The sequence below is a fragment of the Colias croceus genome, chromosome 19, assembly GCF_905220415.1.
Source record: "Colias croceus chromosome 19, ilColCroc2.1".
In the NCBI taxonomy this organism is placed as follows: Eukaryota; Metazoa; Arthropoda; class Insecta; order Lepidoptera; family Pieridae; genus Colias; species Colias croceus.
The window spans coordinates 4,322,536-4,336,654 of record NC_059555.1 but is presented as its reverse complement, the minus strand read 5'-3'; the positions used below and the strand labels follow the sequence as shown (position 1 = coordinate 4,336,654).

Sequence of the window (14,119 nt, the reverse complement as noted above, 5' to 3'; positions counted from 1 at the left end):
ATTAGGTAGTTTGTCATTGGCTATTGCTTGTGATTACTGATTGCTATTGGGTGTATTGGGGGGTGTAGATTGGGTGCAGATATCCTATTGGGTAGCCATTGGTAATCGTATTGACAACGTCAACTGTCAAATGGTAGTCAATTCAATTAGGTACTCAATAGTGAATAGTCAATGGCAAAGTCAATGGTAATTTGTAGACTGTAGTTAGAAAAATATTGTAACCAGTGTAATAAATAGTGAATTGGTTAAATTGGAATAATAATTATTAATTTGGATTTATTATAGGTGAATTTGAAATGCAATTCACTGCGAATCAAGTTCGATTGCAAATGTTTTAAAACATTTGTATATTTAATACAACAAATAGGTAATTTGTTCAAAATGAGCCTTGTTGGAAAGAAGTGCGAATCAATAACGCTTCTTGAATCAAACAGGCAGGAAATTTTAAGTGAAGTAACACCTGATGATGTTCTTAAGTTAGATAAAATAACGGAGACTTATTTATGTAGCCCTGAAGCAAATGTATACGATATAGATTTTACGAGATTTAAAATAAGGGACTTGGAAACGGGAACTGTCTTGTTTGAGATTGCTAAGCCCCCGACAGATTTTGGGGTGGATAATGAGGGCACAGAGGATGGATCTGATGAACCACTCGATCCTAATGCAGGGAGATTTGTGCGGTATCAATTTACACCACAATTTTTAAAATTACGAACTGTTGGTGCTACGTAAGTGTCAATACTAGAAGAAATTGGTAAAATTTTAAACCTTTGTAACAATAACAAAAAATAAATTTATTTTCAGGGTCGAGTTCACTGTTGGTGCAAGGCCAGTAAACCATTTTAGAATGATCGAGAAGCATTTTTTTAGAGACACTTTACTGAAGACATTTGATTTTGAATTTGGATTCTGTATTCCATTTTCTAAAAATACATGTGAACACATCTACGAATTTCCAACTTTGCCTTCAGATCTTGGTAAGGAAATATCCTGCTTATAATAATAATTTAAATGAATTTTTACACGAATATGCTAATTAATCATTTGTTATATAAATTTCAGTTGAAGAAATGATTGCAGGTCCGTTTGAAACATGTTCTGACAGCTTTTACTTTGTTGATAATCATCTTGTGATGCACAATAAGGCTGACTATGCCTATAATGGAGGTATAAACAATTGAAATACTTAGTCATACATTTTTAACTTGGCACTAAAATGTACTATTGTACTTATTTATTCACAAAATATGTTTTCAAATGTGTGATATTTTATAAAGTCAACATGGTAAATAGGCTTTTGGTTTGTGTTTTAATGAGACGGGATACAAAAATTAACTTTTTATTAAATATTCTATTAATTCTATTAATTTCAGTAACAACAAATAGATAGAATTATATAACATTCCAACAACTAATATTTAAAAAAAGCAAAAAAAATTGTTTATCAATTATTATAATAGTAGATGTGTTCATAATATTAAAAAATAGATGTGTAATACAACTGATCTCCACATTAGAAATCTATAAAATACTTTTTGCATTTATTGTATTTTGTACAAGTAGTGTGTAAAATTCAACAATTTAGATTTTATTAGTATAATTTCAATTCCAAATTGAATTTTTTTTTAAATTAAAAAGAAGTCTATTAAAATACAAATTTAAATTATTTCCACAAAATGTTTGGAGTCACTGTTGTTCTTTCTTACACATAAGCACTTAAGTTTGTCACTTTTTACACACCATTTGTATTAATTTAGATTGTAAGCAAGAATTTATACTTTAAATTATCTAGTCATTTTGATGTTTGCTTTATTTGTATGAATAGAGGATGAAATGGTATATAAGAAAATGTGTGATTAAGTACAGGGAGTGAGAATTATATAGAAAATCAATTTCGGTATTTTTCGCGACTGTATAATGTATGTCAATAAACAAAAGTAAGAAATTGAATGAATACCATTGAGGTATTATTACTATTTACTACGTATAGAGAGGACACCACAAACAAAATCTGTGCGACAATCGCGGCGGTGCGGGGCGCGCGTGGGGCGGCTAGTTAGTCATAGATAGAAGCGATGTTTGAGACGCTTCGCTCTAACTCGTGTTACAAATAGTGTAGTAGCGATGCCCTCTCTAGTACGTAGTAACTCAATGATGAATACTACAGTTCTATATAAATACAAACTTAATGGCTGTTCGGAAGTTAGCTGCGAATGCACGAGCGCGCAGGTATCCGTTAAGTGTTAACGTTCCGGTAATATCTAAAATCGTTTTCTGCGCATCAGATCGTTCGATGTTCCGATAATAAATGAGATTAGCCATTAGTTTCAAATTTCAATTGTACTGGTACTTTAACGTTGTCTTAATTACTTTGTGTCACTCCTACAAAAAAAATTGTTTAATTTTATGAAAGCACATAACGATTAAATATTGTAATGTGTGTGAAAATTCCTACTTACATTTATTTGTAATTTATAATGGCAAAATTGAAAATAGTTACAAGGCCTACTTTTCTCTTGTTTTGATGTACGGCAAATTTAAATATATGTAAAAACTAAGATCTGATCGATCTTAAAATGCCGTCCATCGGCTTGTTTAACAAGTCACGCTTTAAATTGAATTTTAATACATATTTACCGAGAAAATGTGTTCAAATCCTTTTGTTTAATAACTATGAATAATTATAAAAATGTTAAAGTTCAGGTGTATTGTGGAGTCGATGTTCACTTTGAAAGTAGAACATTAAAAAGCTTGTAATTTTAGAGGGGATAAAATAAAAAATATCAATTGAAAAAAGTTTATTTTATTTACTTATCACATCAGTACACTGATCATTACAAAGTAGAAAATAAATATGCTTACCGCTGTCTGCCCCTACTAATGAAAACTCAATATTGCTGGACGCCTCACGAAGCAGGCGCGGGCCGCGCGGGTCAGTTAGTTATCGTTACATGTCGTAGTAGTTAGGAAATAATAATATTTTGGTGTATTACATATTTTCATAATGTAAAGAAAAGCATACAATAGTAGGTATAGTCCGATAGGCGTAACCAGCTTTGCTAAGTGTGTGTGCAAAAATTGTAGTAGGTAATCCAGGGCTCATAGAAAATTTCCACTCTAGCTGCTAGGTAGAGAGGCTTCCGCCAGTGCAAACCTAATCAAATTCAGTCCAGTCGCTACGAAAATTTGGCGCAACAAGTAATCACTTATTCACGTGTAGGTATTATTGTTTCGATAAAGGTCATTATTATTGTACTGCAATTAACAGTACGTCGACACTGTGTCACTGTAGTTAACAAAATAGAATTTCTCATGCAGATCTGATAAATTATAATATTAAGCTAGTATAACAATTACTTATTACTAAGGTTACTAATACGAGATTTAACTCCCAAGCCGGTTAAGCTCCCAAGCGGCCGCGGCCGGGGAGAACGCGATGTTCCTTGGAAACTTTTATTATCTTTAAATGATTTATTATTATTATCCATAGCATTACTCAAATACAATTTGTACGGAATCACATCTTCGTTAGCAAACGTTTTTGCATAATCTAAGCTTATTATTGTTGATTTATTTTCAAGACACGAGTTATCAAGCGTTTCGTCAATAGAATAACAAGTGTCAATATACTCCACAAATCTGCTTAGACCTTCATTTTTCCCATAGATCCGAATTTTGAAAGTCCATTGAGACGCCGTAATTTTCGTTTCCAGCATCTGAACCGCTATTTGAATTTGGTTGCTACTTTGTGATACATTAATGTACAGTAAAAACTGAAATTGACCTTTAGAAATCAATTGCATTATTCGATAATTTTGTCCAATGTGTAAAATACTCTCTTCGTTAACTTGCGTTTGACGAAATTCCTTGTGCTGGCAATCGAAATGAATCATAATATTCCCGATGTTTCCTAAAAATATTGAAAAACAGATGATTTCAAAACTTCATGAGTGAAGAATAGTTTTCTACAAAATTAAATTTTTAGAAAACAAAATTCCATTGCAAAGAACTAATATCCTACCCATACCCATAATTAATTAATAAAAATATCCTGTCCAGTATTTTTGAAGCAAACCCATTTTTAATACATTATTTAATAGACTAAATTTAAAAATAGGTCTCATTCATTATCATCCCGTGTCCCGGTGAAAGTCGATTTAGGTTCGGATCAGACTAAAGCCAAGCACAGACTAAAGTAAGTACTGGACACCGATCGGAAGCCACACTCGCTGCAAAGTGTGCGAAGCTTCAGGATAATTATATTATAATGATTTAATTGCTTAAATCCGTTAAAATCTTCAATTTCTTAAATGTATAATTATAATATTCGCGTAAAATCAAACACAAGAAAATACCACATTATGCTTCCTACCTATATTATAAACGTGAAAGTTTGTGAAAATGTATATTTATGTATTGTATGTGAACATAATATGTTTGTTACTCGAAAACTACTGGACAGATATAACTAAAACTTTACAGTAATATACCTCAGAGTAACACATCTATACTAATATTATAAAGCTGAAGAGCTTGTTTCTTTGTTTGAACGCACTAATCACGCTAAGACCAATAGGAGCGGAGCAATGCGGGTAAAACCGCGGGGCACAGCTAGGGCGTGCAGAACCGAGTCCAGTTCCAAGTTTCTGAAACCCGGTTCCAAATCGAGCTCAGAACCGGGTAGAACCGGGTTACCCGGTTCTTTAATAATACCTCGGAAAAAAATACGAAATTAAACAAAAGTAACTGTAAAAGTACCTGATGGGTCTTTTATTTTACGCGGCTTGTGTCTTATTTTATTAAATTAATTAAGAAACAAAATTTCAATACTTCTCTTTATTTTATTTATCAGTCTTATAAAAGTACCTTGTTATCATGATATCACTTAATATAAACTTAAACCTTATTCATTAACTGCAATTTGCAAACTGTAACGCAAACAACTGGCCAAGTGCAAGGGCTCCGAACAAAACTTTTTTTTTATAATATTGTAACATTAAAATATATGTTTCTAGCAATTTTTCCTTTATCTGTGTTATAAGACGTTACTTTTACCAAATTTAAAGGCTCTGTGTTCATGAGAAGTACCTACTCTGTAGGTTTTGAGTCCCATGCGAATGTCGAAATTTGCGAAAATTTTCCTTTTGATACGTTGGATTCTGAGTTTGACTTTTTCACAGCATCAAGGGACCGAAGACTTGAGTATTCGATATAAATTTCAGCTTGATACCAAAATCAAAAACATGACTGGATCATTATATGAAACAGTAAAATCAGCTTTTCAAATTCACGACAAATCTAATAAAAAAATTTCTGTAGCCTAATTTTTGTCATTTTCGAAGTCTAATTTTTTTTTTGGTGATGCAACCATAGGAAAGTTATATAGGGTGTCCCAACAAGAACGCAAGATTTAAATTTGACATATAACGCAGATATTAAAAAAAATCGTGAAATATTATTTATTATATATATAATTATATATTAAATTATATTTTAATATTTTGGTCGGAACCGGGAGAACCGGGTTTCATACTATTTAGACCCGGTTCTCAAGATCATCAAAAAACCCGGGTTTACCCGGATTTTTCGGAACCGGGTAAACCCGGGTGCATGCCCTAGGCACAGCTATAGGGAGCTTTATAAATACTTGATTTTTCCAGCGGGTTCGTCAGCGGGTGCATCATAGTAGTATCACAGATAACTGAATACCTAGTTAGGTACTACGTAAGTATGTGGAAGTATTATAAACATGAAGACATTTGTGTAAATGGATGGATGTTTGTTGATTTTTCAAACAATGGCCACTAAACTGGCTTACAGATAACGCTAGTAGGTACATAGGTACATCATAACATAGAATGCTAGGTTTCTGCCCGCTGCTTCGCTCGCGAGGATTTTTGAAAAGGCAATACGTATGACCATGGGCGTAGCTAGCCATGGGCTCAAGGTGGGGCAACAATAAAAAATAATATGTAACTAGCAACTGTAGGTACCAAGTATGTACCCAAAGTTATATCCAGGTCTTCAAATGCCGGCGGCCGTAACGCCGGCATTTGCGAAGGCATTCACGAAGGCACTCGCGAAGGCATTTGCGAAGGCATTTGTGAAGGCATTCGCGAAGGCATTTGTGAAGGCATTCGCGATGGAATTTGCGAATGCATTCGCGAAGGCACTCGCGAAGGCATTTGCGAAGACATTTGCGAAGGCATTCGCGAAGGCATTTGCGATGGCATTCGCAAAGGCATTTGCGAACGCATTCGCGAAGGCATTGGCGAAGGCATTCGCGAAGGCATTTGCGATGGCATTCGCGAAGGCATTCGCGAATGCATTTTTTCTAGTGTAGGCACTAGAAAAAAAAGTGTAAAGTTTACTTTACACTTTTATTTGTTGTTACACAACAAAAGTGAAATTGGATAAGTTAGTGGGGCAACTAATTGGGGTACTATACTCATTTTTCTTACAGTTCATGTAACATAGAAGCCTCAGCTATTTTCTTTTTTCGTGTGTAATTCGTTATTCGAATTAGGTATTCTTATTCAAAACACCTTATTGTTCAGCTACCACACCACGAAATAGATCCAAAAATCTTCAGCCGTTTGGTCGCTGGGCGTATGGCACTTGTTAGTTGTTATAGTCAGTCAATTTAGAGGTAAATAATACTAATTATAAAGGTCGCATTTTCTGTGTCGCCTGTCGACTTTCGAGAATCGAGTGTGAATTTTCTTACGGATATTAAGCTTAGTAGTTAGTAGGTACTTCAATTTTTAGATTTGGTTAGGTATCTACCTACCTTCCAGGTCAAAGCTAGAGTGGGGCAAGCGCCCCACCCTGCCCCACCGTGGCTACGCCCATGCGTATGACATTTTTTACGACGAGTAAGTAGGTATTTAACCTACTTAAGTCAAAAACCTATCTAGAAACCCCTTTCCCATTTTTAAAGACCTATCCAATGATTCACTCATATTCGCAAATAGAATATAGATAATATACCTACATATTGCATAGCAATTACAATTTACACTTTTAAAAACTAAGTATTTAATGTACAGAAACCTTACAGAAACGGTCTGGTTACTGTTGTATGATAATTATGTATAGATTTGCTAAAAATAAGGTTACAAAATATTACCTTTCCATGGACATCCATTAAAGATTGTATTAGTAGGACACACAAATTCTTTGTATGGACATTCCGCTAAATGGGCCTCCACGGAAATATCACTCAACAGTTTCGAACACTCCAAAGTGGGACAGAACTGTAGCTGTAAAAGTTTTTTTTATTATACTTTTTGTGATTTTTTATAGAATTAAATATTAATTATTTAAGGCTTAATTCTTATGTTTTATTTCACAAGCTCGGATTACTATATAGTTATGGCCTGTTCCTATCTGGGCTTTTGTTATTTGTAATAATTTAATTATATTGCAATACGCGTTTTATTGGACTACATCGTAATTAATGAATAGATAAAATTATTCACATTCATATTAAGTTAGGCTGCATTTAACTACGCGACGCGTTACGGCGCGATAATCGGCATAATATTTGCCGACTTGGTAAAATTTTGTAGCGTAGATTCGTTGTTGCGTATAGTGCGTTTTATCGCATACAATTTCTTTGGAAGGATATTAAGCTACGTGACTACGCGGCGGCCGCGGCGTAGCGACGAGACGCGGGCTTACGTGAGGACACGGATCCAACACGCAGAGGCCCTTTAGAGAATTCTAATGTTAGTGTTGTGGGACACCAGCCGCAGCCTGCCCATGACTGCACTATAGAGATACAACCCTGGGTAGTCCGCGGCCTATGTAGGACTATTACAAAAATAATGAATAGGAATTAAACAGGACCATGGATGGGGATGTTAAATGGACTGGTAGACTGTGTCTATGGGGACTATGGACGTCTGCCTTTTCAATATTAAAAAGTTAAAAATAATGCCAGACGGTGACTCGCCAGTTCAGTCGATGGGCTCCCAAAAAGGTTACCGAGAATAGCAACAAGGGGGCTACATCAGCAGAACGGCCAAGGGTGTAGAGAGGTGCACCGGTTTCACCATCGCGGGCCCGCGGGCCCGGAGCGGGTTTCCCTGCTATCAGGCCATTAGACACTTCCACCCCCGAGCATATAGCTCTTGCGGCTCCACTCTGGACGGCCAGAAATTACCCTCTTTTATTATTATGGCGGCTTTACATTAGGGCCGTGAACGTAAATGTTTACGTTGATTATGCGCGTTCACGCATGTTCCCTATAGCGGCGACAAGAGTCTGTATTTTGTCCCCCGACAAATGATTCTCGCCTCCTTCACGCGCGTGACACGTCCACATTCACATTCGCGGGCCGTGCCATAGTAAGCACAGTGATTTTGGCAGCAGCTTCTACGTCAATTTCGCACCGAATTTCACGAACGATTGTGAGTATCCATGTGGAGGAATATATGTATAACATGATTTAGAAAAAAAGAAATGCAAGAAAATTCACGTCGCTAATGTGGAGCCGCCATTAAAAATGGCTACATACATATTTATATTTTATATTCATTTTAATTTTACCTTTCGTGGACCCCCTAGACGTGGTTTATTCCTTAATTTGTCTGTTAATTGTAATGCTGAGACACTGAAATTAAGATAAGTACTTAAATTAGATCTTCATGATAAGAGATGAATATGAAAAATACAAACATACATAATTATAAGTAAGCTACAAAGAAAAATACTATAAATTCGCACAATTCTTATAATTTAGGTAGACCGTAACAAGTGGGTCTGTGTTCATACTGTATAAGTAAGTAGCTTTCTGTCCGCAACTTCGCGTGGTCTCAAAATTTTGTATTGCCTGACTAATAATGCGAATCATTATAGAGTGCTTACGATCTAAAAATTTGATGCGACTATTTAATTACACGATTGGTAATCAAAGTTATATCCTAAATCTGAGAAAAAAAATCAAAAACTATGGCTAAAATGTACCTACTTTAAGGGCCGTCGAGTTGGGCAACCAAATTTTTTTGGAGAAAGGTCTATGCCTGACTGACTATTACATTTCGTAACATAACATCAAAAATTGTTTTGCATTTTTATCGAAAAGGTTCCGCAACTTCCCCTTCACAGGGGGGGTTCCCTTCACCCCGTCCTCAACGGCCCTTAAAGTACATTTTTACCGAAATTGTCTGAAAATTATTGATAACTAGCGGTCCGCCCCGGCTTCGCCCGTGGTACATATTCACGTTTTCTCTACATAAGAACCATCCTCGAACTTCAAGGAATATTATAAAAAAAGAATTAACGAAATCGGATAGGTAAGCCGTTCTCAAGTTATGCGCTTACCAACACATTTTGGGATTCATTTTTATATTATAAAGATTATTAATTTTTGAAAATTATAACTAAAATATATTGTATAAAAATATAATGGTTAATAATATTATGATTGATAAATATATATGATATTAAATAAACATTTTTACTTAGGTACCTGCTTTTCTAATTACTGATTGGTCTTAGTGTAATAAATAACACTGAAGAACTGTTAAAATCCGACCAGAAGTTCCTAGAGATTAGCACATTCAAGCAAGTGAACAAACTCTTCAACTTTATTTACTTACCATATTATTAAGTGTATAGATTAGTTACCAAACAACTTACTTTATTTCGTTATTTCTAGCCATCGTCAATTTCTTATTATTATTTTGGTTGAAGGTTGATTAATAAAGACAATATTATTTATATCCAATAGTAGCACAATACTATTTGGTATATACTTCTGGTGATCTATCAAGATGGATGTGCACCTGAAAATAAACATAAATTGCTGTAAATAAAGTACCTATGTAGTTAATATAAAAAGAAAACATACATTTCAGTCATTAAAATAAGTCATTAGAAAAGTTTTTTGAATGGTGTAATGATAATCTAAACTCTTCTAAACTACATACTTCAAAGACTAGTTTTTGAAATAAACTTATTTTGTGACTGAATCATTTTTATTACCTACCTTACATTTTTATTATCAATATTATCAAAATAATCATACAAATGGACACAACAAAACATGTACTGTTTTTTTTTAATTATTATACAAAGTAAGTTATTCAGTAGGTAGGCATCTATAGGCATAATAGAAATATGCATATAATTATATAGAGGAATGTAGTTTTCTACTTAAAATTGTAATTATATAAGTAAGTAGGTACTTACTAAATAATGCTGCGATGGACAAAATTGTAAGTTGTGACAATTGTAACTTAAAAAATTACTCATTTAAAACTTCATTAAGTAACTACTTTTATCGGAAAAAAAATCAAACTTAATAGCATTTAAGTTACCGAAAGTCACATTGGTCACTGGGAGCTGGGACTATTGGTGAAAAAATTTTTAGAAATCTGTTGCGCCATCTTCCACTTGATGTTTTTTAGAATGTCGTGGTACTCCCCTTTCTCTGTAAAACTTTCCTTATTGTATATAATACACTAGTAATACGTATAAGAATAAATACGAAAATAAATCTTGTTACCGTAGGTATGTACCCAAATACAAATGAGAGGCGGATTCGGGATTTGAGTAGGTATTTGACTACCTTTACATTCAATTCAATCACTTTTTGTACTGCGTGAAAACCCTACCATAGACAATTGCATCGATTACAATATCACAAACACATCGACATCACAAAGATAGTAGCACAGAATACATCATAGTAGCTAAACGCTAATAGTAGTTTAGATAGGTAGGTAGGTATTAGTCTCCAACACGTAGGTAGTCAAAGACCAAAGTAGGTATAGTACCTATAACCACAGAGTCTATCGTAGTTACTAATTACTTTGTAATATAACTAGACTGAGCACCAATAACATTTGTTTTGATCCATTTGATAAGGTTTTGATAAATTATGATCGGATAAGCTGCCGCTTACGAAAAACTATCCGAGCGAGAGGTCTCTCAAAAGGAAATGGTCCTTGTCTAATGTTTAGAAAAATCTTTTGATCTTTTCATTGATGTTTGTCGAAATGGTAGTTAGGGTGACTATGAATTTTGTTTGACTCACAAATTGAGTATCAGTAAAAAATATTTCAATTTAAGACTTACTTAATTAAGCGAAATCCTCGAGCACGTAAGATATAAGGTTACGATTAAAAATTGTATAATTCAGCTATTATTGAAAAGTATAACTAACGGTGTTTACACTTTTTCGGTACAATATACGTACACTGTTTTAGTTCATTGTTACATACATATAATATATTAAATTAGGTAGCGTATTATCAATATAATATGAACTGGACATTTACCCGCTCACTTTTTAAGAAATTTATCCCTTATTTTGTTGAGCCGTGGTCACCTAGTTCTAATCGCCGTAAAGACGTATCCAGAAAGAAAGCTGGAAACTTATAAGCGCCTACCGGCGCTTGTCAGCGCTGGGCGCTGCCATATAAAATTTGTATTGGTCTGCTTCAACCTGCTTTCTTTGTGTAGAACGAACCAGCGCTGACAAGCGCCGGTAAGCGCTTATAAGTTTCCAGTTTTCTTTCTGAATACGGCCTAAGAGTAGACTTAACCGTAAGAGTCTCTACTTCACCCGCATAGACCCGCATATACTCCACTACATCAGAAGGTTGAATGGAGTGATGCAGGACTTCATGTAGGCATCTTGACTTCTTTTTCTCTACATTTTTAAAATACTTTTCATCGGATGTCTAATATTGACACCTGACAAGGGTGCCGTATACCGTGAGGAGTCCTTGTGCTATCGCTTTCACGCAGCCAGTACAGATTAATACCGGAAACAGCCGGTGTCACGTAACACGTTGGCCACACTTGTCGTGCTATATCAAACATGATTTTATCGGATAGTAGGTCTGTAAACCTAAGCTGTAAACGCATTTCAAAAATAAAGCAAAGAATTTTCCGTCAATGATGAGCAGAGCAATTGTTTTATTCTATTGTATATAACTTTTAAATTAAATCACAGTTAAATGTACTATTATAAATTACTAGCTTTCCACCCGCGGCTTCGCCCGCGCAGTCAATGAAAAGCCCGCATAGTTCCCGTTCCCGTGGGATTTCCGGGATAAAACCTATCCTATGTCCTTTCTCGGGTATCAAATTATATCTATACCAAATTTCATGCAAATTGGTGCAGTAGTTAAGGCGTGATTGAGTAACAGACAGACAGTTACTTTCGCATTTATAATATTAGTATGGATTTACATTTACGTCGAGAATCCTTATGATAATTAACCCTTATTAAAACGCTGGGAGCTTTACCTCCCACGTCTCAGATTGAAGTAAATCGTGTTTTATTTTTATACATATACTTAAACCACAGTATTACCATATTTCCTAATATTGTAATACTGTGCTTAAACCTTAGCTTAAACCTAATGCAGTGTAATATTTATCTACGCAATCTTAACATTTCAGAGAATTATTACATGTCATGGTAAACACACGTCAAAGTCAGGGGACGTGATTTTGCCGCCGAAAACGACCGTTATTTTTTAGTTTTTTGTGTAGTGCTGAAAAAAAAATTAGATAAGTAGATTTGAGTTTTAGCTATGTAAACTAGACTATATTACGGTTGCGTGAAACGTAAAAATATGCCCAGAATCTTTCGTTTATACCTTGGTAGAGTCGATTGAAATAAAGTCTATAAATGGGAAGATATCCCAGTGTTCTTCACTGCACACGACATTCGGAAATTCTATAATATATAAAATCCGTGTGTCTAAAAAATCTTTTTTAGTTGGTTTTAAATGCAACTTATTTATTATTATTCATTATTTCCGATCAGATAATTAGACATCTTAACTCAATACATTAGTATTTACCACTATTTACCTATTGCTTTTATTTTCTTTTAGAAAAATGCCTTGTTTATGTTGAAGTCATTCATTTTTCAATTCCCGAAATTCTTCCCTTAGTAAAAGAAACTTGCATTGATGAGTACTTTCACCTGCTATATTAAAAAATATGATCTATATAATTTTTTTACGATAAAATTTAATTCACAAGTGGAGTCAGGGCAACTAGCTAGTGTTTGAAAATATTGGTGTCATACTGGACACTGGGAGCTATAGTTCCCAGTTCCCACCTTTCCAACCTTTTTACAACAGAGAACAGATGACGGGATATATACTTCCCACCAAAAAAAGGTTACTTTCCCCCCACTAACTCTTCTTTTGTGTGTATTTTTGAAATCTACGACCCAAAATTACCTAGGAACGTATCTTATTTTTTTGTTACCTATCTCCTCCACAGGCTCGCGTTTGAATAAGGGTAAATATTTTATAATATATTGAAGCTACCCTGGCTGTGGATATTACATTATCTGAGATTTTGACATTTGAGTTTTGACGTTTTTGACGAGTAAAAACATTGTGTTGTGAAATTGGAAATTGGAAATTGGAATAGGTATTATAGCGGCAGTACACATGGGGCCAAGGCGTTGGGCCAACGTGTTGGGAAAAAATGAAGGATATCAAGATTCCTGTTCACACATTGGCGTACTGATCATTCTGCATTGGCGCTTCAAAGATGGACGTAGTCCGTAGAAGTTCTTGCAGCCGCGGCAATTTATTTATACAGTGCGTTTATTAATTTATTATTACGTACATGTGCACCAATAACTCTTGAGTGTACTCTGCCGTCTGCGATGATACCATTTTCCAATCTCTATTTTCCTTTTTTTTATTTCTGTATAAATGAAACATTATTAAAAAATATGTTTAGATTTTTTCAAATGTTTAAAATGTGTACATTTTACATTTAATTTAATTTTAAATACCTATAAAACGAAACTTTAATGATTACGGACGGATGTATTGATTGGTGATATTTGATAATATTATTTATGTAATAAAGCAAATTTTGATCAAAATCATGCTCATTGTATATTGTCATTTAATTTTTAAGAACAAGTAACTGTTTCATACTATTTTACTCATTTTTAATATATTCATTTTTTTATCGCAAATGTATGAAAGTGAGTTATGAAAAACATCTAGAATAATATAATACTTAAATAGAAAATAAAACATCTAATTTATTGAGTCATATGGTTTTTATTTTTGTGTAGTTCATGCAATGGATTCCAAATTATTCCTTCATGTCGATACAA

General features: G+C 34.2%; 2 protein-coding genes across 4 annotated transcripts; one reads left to right on the top strand and one right to left on the bottom strand.

Moving 5' to 3' along the window:
• The first annotated feature begins 184 nt into the window (after nt 1–184).
• LOC123700019 (protein unc-119 homolog) lies at nt 185–3,172 on the top strand. The gene is made up of 3 exons (XM_045647109.1): nt 185–731; nt 808–980; nt 1,066–3,172. The coding sequence occupies exons 1-3, from the start codon at nt 382–384 to the stop codon at nt 1,182–1,184; spliced, it is 642 nt and encodes a 213-aa protein (XP_045503065.1). The 5' UTR covers nt 185–381; the 3' UTR covers nt 1,185–3,172.
• LOC123700018 lies at nt 2,791–10,684 on the bottom strand. 3 transcript variants are annotated; one of them, XM_045647108.1, is made up of 7 exons: nt 10,517–10,684; nt 10,329–10,441; nt 9,649–9,794; nt 8,557–8,620; nt 7,133–7,265; nt 3,422–3,913; nt 2,791–3,381 (listed from the first exon to the last, which is right to left on the bottom strand). In XM_045647108.1, the coding sequence occupies exons 3-7, from the start codon at nt 9,669–9,671 to the stop codon at nt 3,332–3,334; spliced, it is 762 nt and encodes a 253-aa protein (XP_045503064.1). In that variant the 5' UTR covers nt 9,672–9,794; nt 10,329–10,441; nt 10,517–10,684; the 3' UTR covers nt 2,791–3,331. The 3 variants fall into 3 exon arrangements, with proteins under 3 accessions (XP_045503064.1, XP_045503062.1, XP_045503063.1); XM_045647106.1 differs by having other exon boundaries at nt 2,791–3,913; nt 10,517–10,683; XM_045647107.1 differs by lacking the exons at nt 10,329–10,441; nt 10,517–10,684 and adding an exon at nt 9,860–9,919 and having other exon boundaries at nt 2,791–3,913.
• Between the last annotated feature and the right edge of the window lie 3,435 nt (nt 10,685–14,119).

Excerpts from the sequence above, each read along its gene's own strand:
- LOC123700019 (XM_045647109.1), top strand. The coding sequence starts at position 382 with ATGAGCCTTGTTGGAAAGAAGTGCGAATCAATAACGCTTCTTGAATCA. Across the intron at positions 732-807 it reads TTACGAACTGTTGGTGCTAC|GGTCGAGTTCACTGTTGGTG; the intron begins GTAAGTGTCAAT and ends ATTTATTTTCAG. Across the intron at positions 981-1,065 it reads AACTTTGCCTTCAGATCTTG|TTGAAGAAATGATTGCAGGT; the intron begins GTAAGGAAATAT and ends TATAAATTTCAG.
- LOC123700018 (XM_045647106.1), bottom strand. The coding sequence starts at position 9,671 with ATGGCTAGAAATAACGAAATAAA. Across the intron at positions 8,621-9,648 it reads GCTAGAAATAACGAAATAAA|TGTCTCAGCATTACAATTAA; the intron begins GTAAGTTGTTTG and ends TCTTAATTTCAG. Across the intron at positions 7,266-8,556 it reads GTCTAGGGGGTCCACGAAAG|CTACAGTTCTGTCCCACTTT; the intron begins GTAAAATTAAAA and ends AAACTTTTACAG.